The 13,813-nt window shown below is 34.9% G+C and overlaps 1 protein-coding gene across 3 annotated transcripts; it reads right to left on the bottom strand.

The window, feature by feature from the left end:
• Nucleotides 1-10,309: 10,309 nt before the first annotated feature.
• LOC149676395 (uncharacterized) lies at nucleotides 10,310-13,594 on the bottom strand. Of its 3 annotated transcripts, XR_016366683.1 has the most exons (7): nucleotides 12,157-13,594; nucleotides 11,915-12,094; nucleotides 11,788-11,859; nucleotides 11,429-11,731; nucleotides 10,798-11,366; nucleotides 10,679-10,735; nucleotides 10,310-10,619 (listed from the first exon to the last, which is right to left on the bottom strand). XR_016366683.1 is itself a non-coding variant. In XM_089838679.1 (5 exons), exons 1-5 carry the CDS (start codon nucleotides 12,207-12,209, stop codon nucleotides 11,102-11,104), a joined length of 714 nt encoding a protein of 237 aa, XP_089694805.1. In that variant the 5' UTR covers nucleotides 12,210-13,594; the 3' UTR covers nucleotides 10,310-11,101. The 3 variants fall into 3 exon arrangements, 2 of the variants coding, with proteins under 2 accessions (XP_089694805.1, XP_089694804.1); XM_089838679.1 differs by having other exon boundaries at nucleotides 10,310-11,366; nucleotides 11,429-11,572; XM_089838678.1 differs by having other exon boundaries at nucleotides 10,310-11,366.
• Between the last annotated feature and the right edge of the window lie 219 nt (nucleotides 13,595-13,813).

Consider the following 13,813-nt stretch of genomic DNA (forward strand, 5'->3'; position numbering starts at 1 on the left):
GAGTTTAGGATCGGTGAGAAAATTACAAAAAGCTCTACCAAATATATCAAAGGAAGATATCGAACAATGGTTGATTTCCCAACCCGCGTATACGAAACATAAACCCAGAAGAAAAATATATCCTAGAAACCAAACGTACGTCACTAGTATGAATGAGGTTTTCCAATGCGATTTAATCGATCTACCCCAATTGTCCAAATACAATAACAAATATCGTTACATTCTAACCGTCATTGACGTCTTGTCGAGATACGCGTGGGCTTTACCGTTAAAAACGAAGGGGGCGAAAGAAATCATAAAAGCTCTCGGCACAATCTTTAAGCAACGTACACCTTCGAGGTTAAATTCTGACGAAGGAAGCGAATTTAAAAACAAAAAAGTGCAAGCCTATCTTAAAAGTAAGGATATCCATTGGTACGCTAGTTACGGAAATTTAAAATGCGCCATGATAGAAAGATGGAATAGAACATTGAAAACGCGAATGTTTCGATTAATGACGAGAAATAACAATTATAATTACACGAAACATTTACAAAAAATTGTAAATGGATATAACGCCACTGTTCATTCAACAATCGGTATAGCTCCGAAAAACGTAAATATAAATAACGAACATTTAATATGGAAACGATTATACTACAAGAAGAAACGTACAAGCAACAAGCCAAAATTACGAAAGGGTGATTTGGTGAGAATTACGTCCGACAAAGGCGCTTTTGGTAAAGGATACACTGGATATTGGACGAATGAAATTTTTGTCGTGCATAAAGTACTACTACGTACTCCAACTGCTTACATAATAAAAGACGAAAACGACGAAATAATAAAAGGATCATTCTACGAGCCGGAATTACAAAAAGTTGCTAAATGAACACGGAAGAATTAAACCTTTTTTTAAGCACAGATCCTCGAACGAGACCCTACTTCATAGGAGTGTTCCCGAAAGATATTTTACCCGACCCACCAGAACGGAAACCCTATTGTTTCGTGGTCAATTCGGAACCATCCTCAAACGAAGGATTGCATTGGTTAGGAGTCTATATCGATACTAACGATAACGGTTATTTCTTTTGCTCGTACGGTAAAGACCCTAGTTATTACGGTTTTAATCTATCAAGCTACGCTTCCAATTGGTATTACAATAATTGTCAAATACAGCCGAATAGTTCATTTACATGCGGGGGACACGTTATTTTTGTTTTAACAAGTTTGTGTCACGGATTTTCTTTTAATGAAATAATACGAGAATTGTACGATGTGAAAGATAAACCTTACAACGACGTGATTATTATGTTAAATATGTGTATACATTTATTGAATCAAGAGAAAAAATGAAATAAAATATTTTTTTATTTTTAAAAAAATTGGTACATTTTCATTTAGACCATTTTATCGGTGTTTTGACTTTTCGCAATTTCATACCAGTAAGGAGACGTCTCGGGCGATAAGGATGACCGTCACCATCATCACCATCATCACCCTCCTCCGCCTCCGGTATACCTCTGGTATATCGTCGATGTCTTTTCGATTTCGGAGTCGACGTGAGTTTAGGTCGTGGGAATGACTTCTTAATCGTCGAGGGCACCCTCGAGGGTGACCTCGGCGTTGACCTTGAGAGGGCCAGGGGGGTCCCTTGAGGTGATTGTTGTTGCGAAGGAGGCTGTTGCAATACTGAAAACGGATTAGGTGTTAGAAATTGCGGTGGTTGAACGGGTTGTTGTTGAACTTGGAAAACTGGTGGAATATTTGCAACGTTGACGTTAGGAGGTTCTATCAGGCTCTTCATAGTCAAATACTTTTGTAAAGTTAATAAATAATGTCGAAGTTTATCCTCCGAAGAGGTGTTTTGTTTTAAAATCCGACTCATTTCACGATCCAACTCTGTCGCTTCTTTTTCAGCTCCCGATAAAACAGCGGATTCGGGTAGTAATACCATTCGTTTCATCTCGCTAATGAAGTGATGGTAGATATCAAGGTCGGTACCAAAGCAGCTATTAACCCGGGTAAAAATCCTCCCGCCTGTTTTATAAGAAGTTTCCGTTTGTTTTTAGCCAGACCTCTTTTATTAGCGATTTTTCTTATATATACTCGATGTTTTTTAATATAAATTCTATCCTTTTCGGGTAAAGGAATATTTCCCTTTAACAAATTATAAAACGTGTTGTGAACGGCTTTGATTTGACTTTGCTTGGCTTTTTTCAGTACCTTGGTTAATTTTCCTCCGCCACTTTGACTGGCGCGTACCAATCCACGAAAAAATGGTAAATGTCTATGTAGCGGATGACGTCCTCTCTTTCGAATTTTTCGTTTAAAATTTCTTTTTAATACTTTTTTTAACAAACTCGATTTACGCTTTCTCTTAACCATTCCAACTCCTCGAACGTTCCAACGCGAAATAAAAGACATACGGAAACGATAAATAGTTTTATATACAAAATTTTATTTGTCATCACATACAATAATCATATTTCCTTCATGCGGAAAAATATTTGTTCTTAAACGCAAATCATCGTGAATGTTTTGTTTTAAATCGATACACAAGTAAGAATAGGGAGTACCCTTGGTAACAAAATCATACGCTCTAGTTACGAGGTTTTTATTATTCGGAAATATTTGTCTGCTCAAGTAAGTTATTTGAGACCCGTCTCGCGGATTTTTAAAAACAATTATGTACGAAGAGTTAAGACTAATGGTTCGACTCTCTTTACCTTGACCAAAAAGATTTTGAGTTAAAAGAGCGACGGATAAATTTTTATGATGAGAGCCGACGCAAAATATATTAGCGATATGGGAACTATTATAACAAGAGAATGCCAGATCATCTATTATTAGAAAATTATTAATACTTTCATCCCAAAAGGAAGAATCATCCGGGGGGAGTCCTTCCATAAATTCAATGTTTTTAATTTCTTTTTTCGCAATGTCAAATTTCGGTTGATATTCTTTATAACAGTACACTATCCTGTCCGGAGGTGGTTCGATCAAACAATGGGCGTGTTTCAAAAGGTTAAATATCCACGTCGTTTTACCAGCCATAGTACTACCGGCCAGTAAAATTTGCATGGGGGCTTGGAATTTTATTCTACAAGCATCAAACATTTCTCAAAAAGTTTATTAAAATCGTCAATCCGTTTTTGAAATTGGAGTTTGTTTATTTCTCTCCAATTAACGCGATCTTCGTACGGAATAATAAAAACCACGGGGATATCGTCGAAAGTCACTTTTTTTCTTTTAGAGTTGAAATTCCGTGTTGAAAGCATCTATCGACGATTCGAGAATTAAATCGACGAAACTAGACGTAAACGTTTTGATGGATTCGTCAAAATATTCCACGATTTCTTCCTTTAATCTTCTCTTTTCCCCTTCTTCATCAGCCAGACTCACGTTAGTAATATCGAGTCCGAGAATATAATTACAAAATGGAGCTTGTTTTTGATGCACTTCGTGAGGATTAGTCTCATTCGATCCTCCCCAATCGAATAAGTTATGACAGCTGAAACACATGGTTTTTAAGCCGTCGTTTAAGTAAAAGAGACCCGACGCTGCTAGTTCCGCGGGGATAACTTCCAACTCCGACGAATTGGAAGTCCAATGACCATTGAATGATTTTAAACGTAGACTTTCACGATGCATCTTGCTTTAACGAGTATCCAAACGGATATGTTAAAAAATTGTCCGCGATTATTCTCTTATTAAAAGTCACGCCGAAACTTTTTTTCAGATTTCCTAAAAGTAGTTTCGCGCGAGCTTTGTCACGCACAACGTTAAAGGGGATTTCCAAAGTGTAACTAGTTCCCGGAGTGTCTAAAGCCGATTTGATCGAATCAAAGTTAATTATCTGTTCGTTTTTCCTGTTTAACGAAATTCCTTTCATTTTCGTAACGCAATGCCCGGTATTTGTTTTGTAACTGTACGATTTCGGACCCGAAGTAACGAATTCCGATATATACCCATTTGGAACTTCGTCGGTCCAATCACCCATAAATTGTCCGACGGGTGGAAGAAATTCGTCACTTTCTTTGTGAATAAATATAATACTATCCGTATCGCAGTACAAAACCCTTTCTTTTAATTTATTCAGAGTTCGAAATAATTCGATCCGACCGTACGAACTAACGAAACTCCCCAACACTGCCGATCCTTTGTAATATGTCGGGCAAAAATCTTTTTTGAATTTGTAGGTCATTAAACAAACGTCATCGTCGTTAATTGGCCGCATATCCGTTAATTCCAATGTCGGATCCATTATAATTTTAATGAAATCTTGATAATCCTTGACGAAAACCGATTTTGGTTTATCGTTGTTTAAGCAATGTCGACCCCATAACGAGTTTAAAGCTAATTTCGCCAACGCGCGTAGAGCTGAATTGTTTGTTACATCTTCGGGTCTAATCTCGATATCTTCTCGTTCTTTAATTAGTCTTAAATATTCCGTTTTTTCCTCGTCGGTGGTAACGTTGCGAGGCCAGCCAGAGTTTTGGATTTTTAGTTTCAAAAATGTATTAATGTAACTGCCGAAAAAACCAGGATCTTTATCCTTGATATAGGTGTACCTTTCGGGGTAATGGTGAACCTCGAAGATTTCCAATATAACGTAACCGGTTTCGACCGCCATGTATATTTCTGGGGTGGGCCAAATCCCTTCGAAAGCTCGCTCGGAGTCGTTATGCGCGCAGGCTGTTTGTATATCGTTTTCCACGCAAGTACGACACAAAGCGAAAAATAGTTTTTTTCTGGTTCGAATTGGTAATGCCGGTATGTAAGCGTCTTTCGGAGCTAATATTTTACAAGACATTACCCCAAAGTAATGATTCAAATCGAATGAAAAATCTCTCGTAATAATCTCCGGGTGATTTTTAGGATAGTCTCTGTTTTTACACACAAAGGGGTACAAACTACAAACATCGTAATATAGAATTTTTTCGTTTGGTTTGGTTTTATGATACAGCCTGAAGCATTCAGTACGACCACCGTATAATGCCGATCTTGGTCCTATCGGATCTCGAAAGTGTAACGAATCGCAAAACTTTCTTACCTCGATTCTGTTTTTCAACATTTCGTCAAACTCGCAACTCCATATTCTAACATATTCAGCGTTCGGCGCGTTACACATGATATCATCATCTCGATCCAGAGTTCTCTCGTATAAATTTTTAAACGTATCTTGCAATAACGGATTCCATTCGCCTCCTTTCGTATGTTTCGGACATCCGTGAATAAAATCTCCGTCAAATTGAAATATTATTTCGGGTTGAGAAGAATAACCATCTACCGGGTATCGTCCAATCTTTTTTTCCCCTTCCAACGAGAGAACCGATTGAATTTTTATTCCGCGTTCTTTTTCTTCCCACGCCAACCATTTTAAAGCGGATTTGCTTTGATTGTAGTTATTCCTGTAGCCGTTACACGGTACTACTCCGAGCGTAAATTCTTCCAAGTATTTATGAAGGAAAATATTCGTGCAGGCCCCCGCTATGGTTAAAGCGTTCATATTTAAAACATCGAAACCAGTTTCCTTCTCGAACAATTGTCTAAATTTATCCATACCCTGTTGTAAAACCTTAACATCCATGATAGTATAATATTCCAGTTCTTCGCGTAAATTATAGACCGATTGTCTCGATTTCGTCGCGTACCATTCGAGAAAATCTTTATAATCTTTTTCTTTCATATGTTCCGGTTGAAAATACTCTTTCGGCGGTAGTGGACCGACATAATCCAAAGTTTCTTCGGTGTGGAATATGTAAGGGAAAAATTCTTTTCTATTTTCGCCCAAAGAAAACGTCGCGGGGAACGATCTTAATGGTTGCGAGACGAAATTGAAAGAGTCGATAAATTTCATTTTTTGATTTTTCAAAAAAATGGCCAACATTTTGCTTCCGTCAAAAACAATATCCGGTATGATGTTCAATTTTAATAACCCACGAAGAATAAAGAACGAATCGAACCCTTTACTGTTATGAGCTAACAACGTAATATTTTCAAAAACCGGTTTAGTTGCTTTAAGCCGTTTTGTCGCGTGTTGGAAAACCATTTCTTTCGTCCGGAATAAATAATTTAGAAATTTATCGACGCAGTCGAACCCCCGAAATATCTCGTACTCGTAATTGTTCCCTTCATTTTCTTGCATAGCGCTTACGAGTAAGACAGGGACGTGTTCGTTATTTTTAACGATCGATTCGGTATCGAAATAACAATATCTGGTTTTTTCGTACGTTCTCGAAAGAGGCATAACGTAACAACGGTTCCTCTCGTGTACGCGTAAACAGTTTTTACATGGTTTCGAGCAAGAGTGTTTTTCTTTCAGTTCTAGTCCGCATTTTAAACACCTTTTAAAGTTATCGCACGTTCCGTTAGATATATGAAAATTCAAACATTCTTCTCCTTTAAAATAACGATGGCATTTTCGACATTTAACAGGTTTAATTAGTTTATCTTCGTGGAATACATTTAAAGTTCTACATCTACTACATTTAACTCGAGTTTCGCAAAAGTGATTATTCTTTTGATTAGTTCCGTGAAATACTTTTAAACATTTAGAACAATAAGATATACCGCCAAACATTGTATGCAATTCCTTAACTACATGCACGTGATCATTAACTAACAATAGAAAAATTTGTTTTTCCTTGAAAGGTCCGACAAAATATTTTTCTAAATTATCAGCTCTGAATATAATAATTTGATATTCGTTTAAGTAAGTTTGAAAATTTTGAATATCTAATAAATTAACGGTATCCGGAGAAATATTAGCGTTTTTATATAATTGCTCCGCTTTTTCTTTTTGGAGGGGGTGATTACATTTTTTTATCTTTCTAAAATAATTAATTGACTCGTTCGTTGGTTGATACTTTTCATTCGTATTCTTTTCGAATCTCTTATCAGCCAAATAAATTCCTATCACCAAAGCTCTTCCAAAACATAAGTTGTCGGTATTGTCAATGTAAATATAATTTGGACTCGTTTTTATAAACGTATCCAAAATTACTATATTTCTATTTTTTAATGATTTTGATCGATGTCCAACGGGTACGTCGCAATGTAAAAAAATAACGTCAAAAACTAAAGAGCTTTGTAAATGGAAATTTCGATTTGATTGCGCAACTTGACTTATAGCTCCTATTACTCTTTCAGCCGTTAATTCATTAATATTCATAAACCTTAAATTTATCGGACTATCCAACTCATCCGAACGAATACAAAATCTAACTCTATTATATCCTTGCTGGTTGCGTAATAATTCAAAGAGTATGGAATTAATTATACTAACAAACGTTTCGTTTACTTCGGTTAATTTAATATGTTCTAAATTTTTAAATTTAATTTTACATTCTACTTGATTACATTTGTATTTTCTTGATTTTTTATCTAATATTTTTTCGCAAGTATAAAATTGTTTAGGATTAGCTTTAACGCTTAAATTTAGCGGTTCTTCATTTTCGGAATCGCTCGAACTACTCATCTTTAAATGAGTAAGTTTATCAAATTGTTTAGAGTTTTATATATTTTTTTTTCGTTTTTCTTCTTTTTCTTTTAAATCGATTTCGAATCTGGCTTGTAACATGTGTGGGCAAGGTGCTAGTTGTTTTCTGGTGGGATGATTTTCCGGTCCCGAGTAGTCCCTTTCAATTTCCTCGAAAAAATTACGACCAGCGATGGGAACGTTTCCACACCTCATTCCTGACCGAAAAACAAATCTGCATAACGGTTGTTCGTAGCCATGAACAGCCATTGGATGATTGTCGGCTCTCCATCCAGTCAAGGTGGTAAGGCAAGAAAAACAACGAACGGTTTTAGGACTAATGCAATAAAAACCGCTAGCTGCCATGTCATCCACGCTAATACCTTCGACAGACCATATCTTGAACGTAGATAATCTATTAACTTCGAGTCTCATATCTATCCCATCCACCATGTAATAATTGTCTTCTTTTTTTATGTTAAATAGTAGTAGTAATTGATATATTGGGTATATAGTATATATAGATACGTTAATAGATATACGAGTAATAGATATTGGGATTCCATATTGATTAATTATTCGTTTTTGTTAAAAAACGAATAATTTTTCGTGATCTTGTCGGGATTATCGATGATATGCTTGGCGATCTTGTTCACGATAGATCGAATTTGTTTACATTCGACGCTATCTTTAGACGCGACAAATCTTAATCTTCTTCCATCGCATTGCCAAATATCTTTATTATCTCTATCTTTTATATCCTCGTACTTGTATATTTGAATATCGAAATAAAAATCGTCATGCGACGCTGGTAATGAAGTCACGTAACTAGCTAAACCTCGTTTAATATCGTATCGAGGGACAATGCCGGTTTTTTCGATAGTATTTTCCTCTTTAACGTTTTTAATTTGCTCAAAAATATCTATCTCCTCTTCATCATCAGATATATTAAGTTTTCGCTTACCGAGTGAAGATGAAGATGCCATAACGAACGTCGAGTGAAGAACGAATGAAATATCCGAAAATCCCGAGAGTTTATATACACCGTCCCCTGCCGCCCCCGGGGGAGGGGGGTGACACACGGCGTCCCCGCGCGCTAGCGCGCGGGGAACGCTTAATTATACGGTTAAAAATATTTTTTTCCCAGTAATAATTACGATAGGAATTCTCGTAGATAATTATAGCCTCTATAAAATTTTTTAAAAGTTGGAATTCTCGTGGATAATTATACGATACCTCTTGGTTATAAAAATATATTTTGAATTCTCGTCGTTAATGATACTTAATGATACCTCTTGGTTATAAAATATATTTTGAATTCTCGTCGTTAATGATACTTAATGATACCTCTTGGTTATAAAATATATTTTGAATTCTCGTCGTTAATGATACTTAATGATACCCTAGGTATATACAATGTAACAAAAATAATTGCTGGCTGTGGGTATACTTTTTAATGATGGGTATACGATTTCAAACACCTGGATACCCCTAGGTTATCAAATATATTTTTTAAAAGTAATTTACCGAGAATTCTAGTCGTTAATTATACTTAATGATACTTTTAGGTTGTAAAATATATTTTTTGTATTACAATGTATCAAAAATAATTGCCTTTTTTATCTGGCTGCGGGTATACTTTTTAATGATATTAGATATACGATTGGAACACCTGAATTCCCCTAGGTTACAAAATATATTTTTTAAATTACATTGTATCAAAAAAATAATTGCTTTTTTATACGATACACCTGGGTGTAATTACCGAGAAGTATTTTTTGCTTCGATTTGGGTGGAGTTTATGTAGAAGGCTAAAAGACGCTTTCCAATACACGTCCTACACAGATGGAAAGCTTTAATTGGTATTTAATGGTTTTATAAAAAACGAAAAAGTGTGGGAATTTAAACAGGGATTTTTCGGGGGAAAGGTGCTCCGATCTTAAAATGGATGATATTTTTTGGAAAAAGGTCGAAGGGTCAAAATTATACTTTCAAAAATCACGTGTGAATTCTCCCAAGGTTTTTATTTTCTCGTAATTATCAGGTATAAGAATTTCTATCGCTTAAGGGTAATATTATGGAATTTTTAAGTGGAGATATTTTACTATAAAAAGACCCCCGAGTTTTTGTTAGGAAAGTCAATCGAAAGTAAATGTTTGAAACTGCACTGCTCGTTCCTGAATAAAAATACCCGTGATGTGTTGTGAGTAATACTATTTTTATAAAAATATGGCTATGTTTCGCGATTTGAACTTACACTTAACAAAAAGCGGTGTAACGGTAACTGTTTGTCCGCGGGGAAGAGACGTAGAACCAACAGTTATTGTTGAAAGTGGAAACTTTATTTTAATACCGTATAAAATATGGTACATCTTGAACAAACGTAAATCTGAATTCGCGGCCTGTATGCAGAAATCGTCAATTAAATTTTTACGTTGTCAAAACATCTATATATCTATTACGAATTTGGGTCTTGTCTTTACGTATGACGAAAGCGTTCCAGTAACAATTAAACCCGAAGTATTTGCGCTTATTATGCAAGACCCCATGAACGGGTTTATTTCAACCCATATTAACTTTATTATTAATCAAAGAATTTTCATAAAAAATATGCTACTCACCTTTCGAATTCTTTTGGGTGATTTTGAAAAAAAACTATTGGATGTTAAACGCGAGTATAAAACTACCTTACACGCATTTTGCAGCACGTTAAATTTAACCGATCTGTTAAAATCTTACGAAAATAATTTACGTAATCCTCAAAATATTCAATGTGTTTTAAGCATTCAACAAATGATTTCGTACTGTTTAATTGAATTTTAAAAAATCTTTTAATAACATGTAAAATTAAAATACAACAATAATAAATGGTATATATTTGGAAAAAGTTAATATTTTTTAGAAAAAGAGTTAAACATTTAAAGGATAATCAAAAATTTCCATAAATGCCGTATTAATATCATCGGGATGGCCGCGACAGGGGTAATGAATATTAACCATAAAAACGGGGAAGCAAATACCCACTATCTTATTATAGCGGGGACAGGATAGAGTTCTACAATAGAAAGCCTTTGAAATATTTCTATCGATTTCAGACACCTCTCTTCCTTTACAAACGCAGCACGGTACGAATACGTATGAATGAGTTTCGAAGATTCTAAAATACATAGCTACTTTTACTTAACTATAGTTTTTAATGGTACAAATATCACTTACCCTGCAGATGCCCTTTCTACCGCTAAAGCTGCGGTAATTTCTAACGGTACTTGGGTTCTATAAAAAAACACTCTTAAGAAACTAGAAGCTTAAAAACAACTAGTAAACTTTTAGCTTACAGAGAGTCCATCTCCTGTAACTGCGGCTGAGGATTATCTTCTGGGATACCCATGTTTTTTAAGACTTTCTCGGATGAAGCGTTAAAAGAAAATGATAAAGTTTTCCCCTAGATTTCTACTATTTAAAGAATTATTATAAGGCGTTGTCAAGGATAACAACTTTCCTAGCTTTAATTTTTGATATTCGAGAGGCTCTTGAAAAACATTGGTTACAGTGTTCGTATTTTAGTGGGGATTTTTAATAGAATGTTTAAGCTTCATATAAATGACGAGACATTTTTTCTTAAAAACTTATATATATATTTTATTCATTTATTTGATAGACATAATTAGGAATATTTCTAAGATAGAGAGGTGAAGCGAATCTAGAATTGAGAAGAAGGTCAATAGGCAAGTAATATTCATAGTAGTTGAGACAGATAATTGATTGATAGAGAGGACAGTCTTCGTGGTTGCAGAAGTAGAGCTTGTAGTGCGTAGTTTGAAGTTGATATTGGATTGACAGAGAATAGTTCGTTGGAGAGTAGTTTTTACAGCGAGGACAGGGGGTGATTCGAGAGTACATGTAGCTATAATAAAAAATATATAAGTAAAATCGGTTTTTTAAAACAAAAAAGGTTTTTTAACTTACTTTAGATCAATTTCGTCATCCGTGGCGTGTAGGTCTTCTTGTAGAAAGTAATTGTAGGATTTAGGAAGATGGGCGTTGTTAATGTAGTAAGAGTTAGTGGATGTTTGATAGATATTAACTGGATGGAATTGTCCTTCCATCCAGCTGAGACAAATTAATGTATGGTAGAGAATACAGTTGTGGTTCATGCAGTAAAATAATTTAAAGGATATAGTATTAGTATTTATTATTCCGGAAAAGGTACGAAAATTATATTGGAAGTGGTTACAGGATGAACAGGGAGTAATATAAGAATACATGGCGCTGTAAAAATCTATATTAATTTCGATTAAAATTAACAAAATAGTTTTTTAGCTTACTCTAAATTAATTTCTACATCTTCGGTATCTGAATAAAATGCATTTTCATTCTCGTCATCACTTTCGGATGCGCTATATAAAACAGTATTAGTATATATCTTGCTAGATATAAGACAAAAAAACTTACGTTTCTTCAGATGATTCCGTAGAGACCACATCCGGGTCGTCCGCTTCGGCGAACATATCAATACTCGCGATTAATTCGTTTATTTCCTCCTCCACTCCATCTGGGATATCATCTTCCTCGAGGATGATGATTGGATCAACTTCCAATTCATCATCGATATCCCAGAGTTGGGGTAGAGCGCTATATATAAAATAGATCCGGTATTAAAAAATAATTTTAACTTGTTAGCTAAAATAACTTACAATTCCTCAGCCGGTTGAACAGCGTTTGAGTCAAAAGATTTTGCTGGACACATTTTTTCTAGTAGTACTCTAGACTTTGAAGATATTTTCAAACTTAAAGTTTTTTTGCGTTATGATGTGAAACTTTGAAATCCGTTCAGTTTATATATGAAATTTTCAAGGTTGTTAGCTTAAGAAGTCTAGTTAGGAATTTGTAATGAGCGTCGAGGTCATCCCTGGTTTTCTTAGAAAAATATTTAACTGTTGGTTTTTTATGTATTAACGACTTTAAAGAAGGGTCCATATTAATGAGCGTCCCTATCGAAAAATATTTATCAGTCGTTTTAAGAAGGGTGCATATTATAAATGTATAATTTTAAAAGAGGCCCTCACAACGTGCGTGTTTCTTATAAGATATTATTACTTTTCAGACTTGAATGAAAAACAATTTTCGGAATTAAATACCACAGGCCAAACTGAGTTACAGAGTGGTCAGGATCTAAACTGTCTTTTTTGTGAAAAAGACGATATTGCTAGTTTCTCATCTATTGGTGGTGAAATTCATTACTGTGTGAATACCGAGTGCGTTAAATTTAAACGGGCTATATACAAACAGTACGGTAAAGTGTTAATTAGCAATATTGAAAACGCTTACGCGATTTTGGACAATAGTTTTTTTTTGTATAAACTGTAATCAGTTTTGTTACAAAAACCAACGTCAAGAAAAAGAGTGTTCATATTGGGATAGTGAAGAGGAACCAAATTACTATCTCTGCTCTTTCCGTAAACACAAATGAAGGAAATTTGTTCGTTCAACCTATCAAACATTTTAAAAGTCGATAACGATTGCAAAACTATTGTTCCTCGGTTGGGTACATTATGTTTAATCGAAATTGAAGACAATCGTCAGAAATTTGCGCAAAAGTATAAAATAACCCATACCGTGATTAGAAAACTCGTTTGCGAAGAAATTTTGAAAAACAAGTTTGAGTGTTATGTTGTAGAACTATCTTGGTATTCTTATAGATATGCTTGGACATTTCTAAAACCAATTGATACAGTAAATTGTGGTCAGCACGTACCGACTACTACATGTAAATTAGGTCGGATTCACAAGTACTATAAAAAACAAAACTGGCGTTGTCAACATCGTGAAGAGGCGGCCTACGTTCTGGGATACGTTTGTCACGACAGCGACGCTGTTCAAGCAGTGCTTAACACGGCTATTGTTAAAATCACTTACGAATTCAACTCTACGCTGACGTATAAAAACCCATTTCGTAGGAATTACGCAACATCTAACAGCTTCACCACAAATTTCATGAAGCTGTTATATATAAAAGTTGTAATCAATTCTTTACGGTTCGGCAATTACTCATTATCATCCTTATCAGATAACTTGTCTACATTTAAGAGGAAATTTTATTTGACTCGATACTGTATTTTTATAAACGATGAATTTTGTGACGAAGAAACACTTGATAACGTGTCTGAAGTGATTTTTTCAAAGAATGCCAGCAATAAATCTTACGAAGATTTTCAAAATGCCAATCCATCTTTCCTAGAACTTGAAGGTGAAGATTGGGATTGGTAAGGATTTGCAAGATAGTGAACCATCATTTACCTTTTAGTGAAATAAAAATTCAAAAAATGGATTCCGGGGTTGGAGAATGCATGC

This window comes from Phalangium opilio, unplaced genomic scaffold, assembly GCF_054372755.1.
Source record: "Phalangium opilio isolate 3A_F unplaced genomic scaffold, DU_Popi_V2 ptg000046l_1, whole genome shotgun sequence".
NCBI classification, from domain to species: Eukaryota; Metazoa; Arthropoda; class Arachnida; order Opiliones; family Phalangiidae; genus Phalangium; species Phalangium opilio.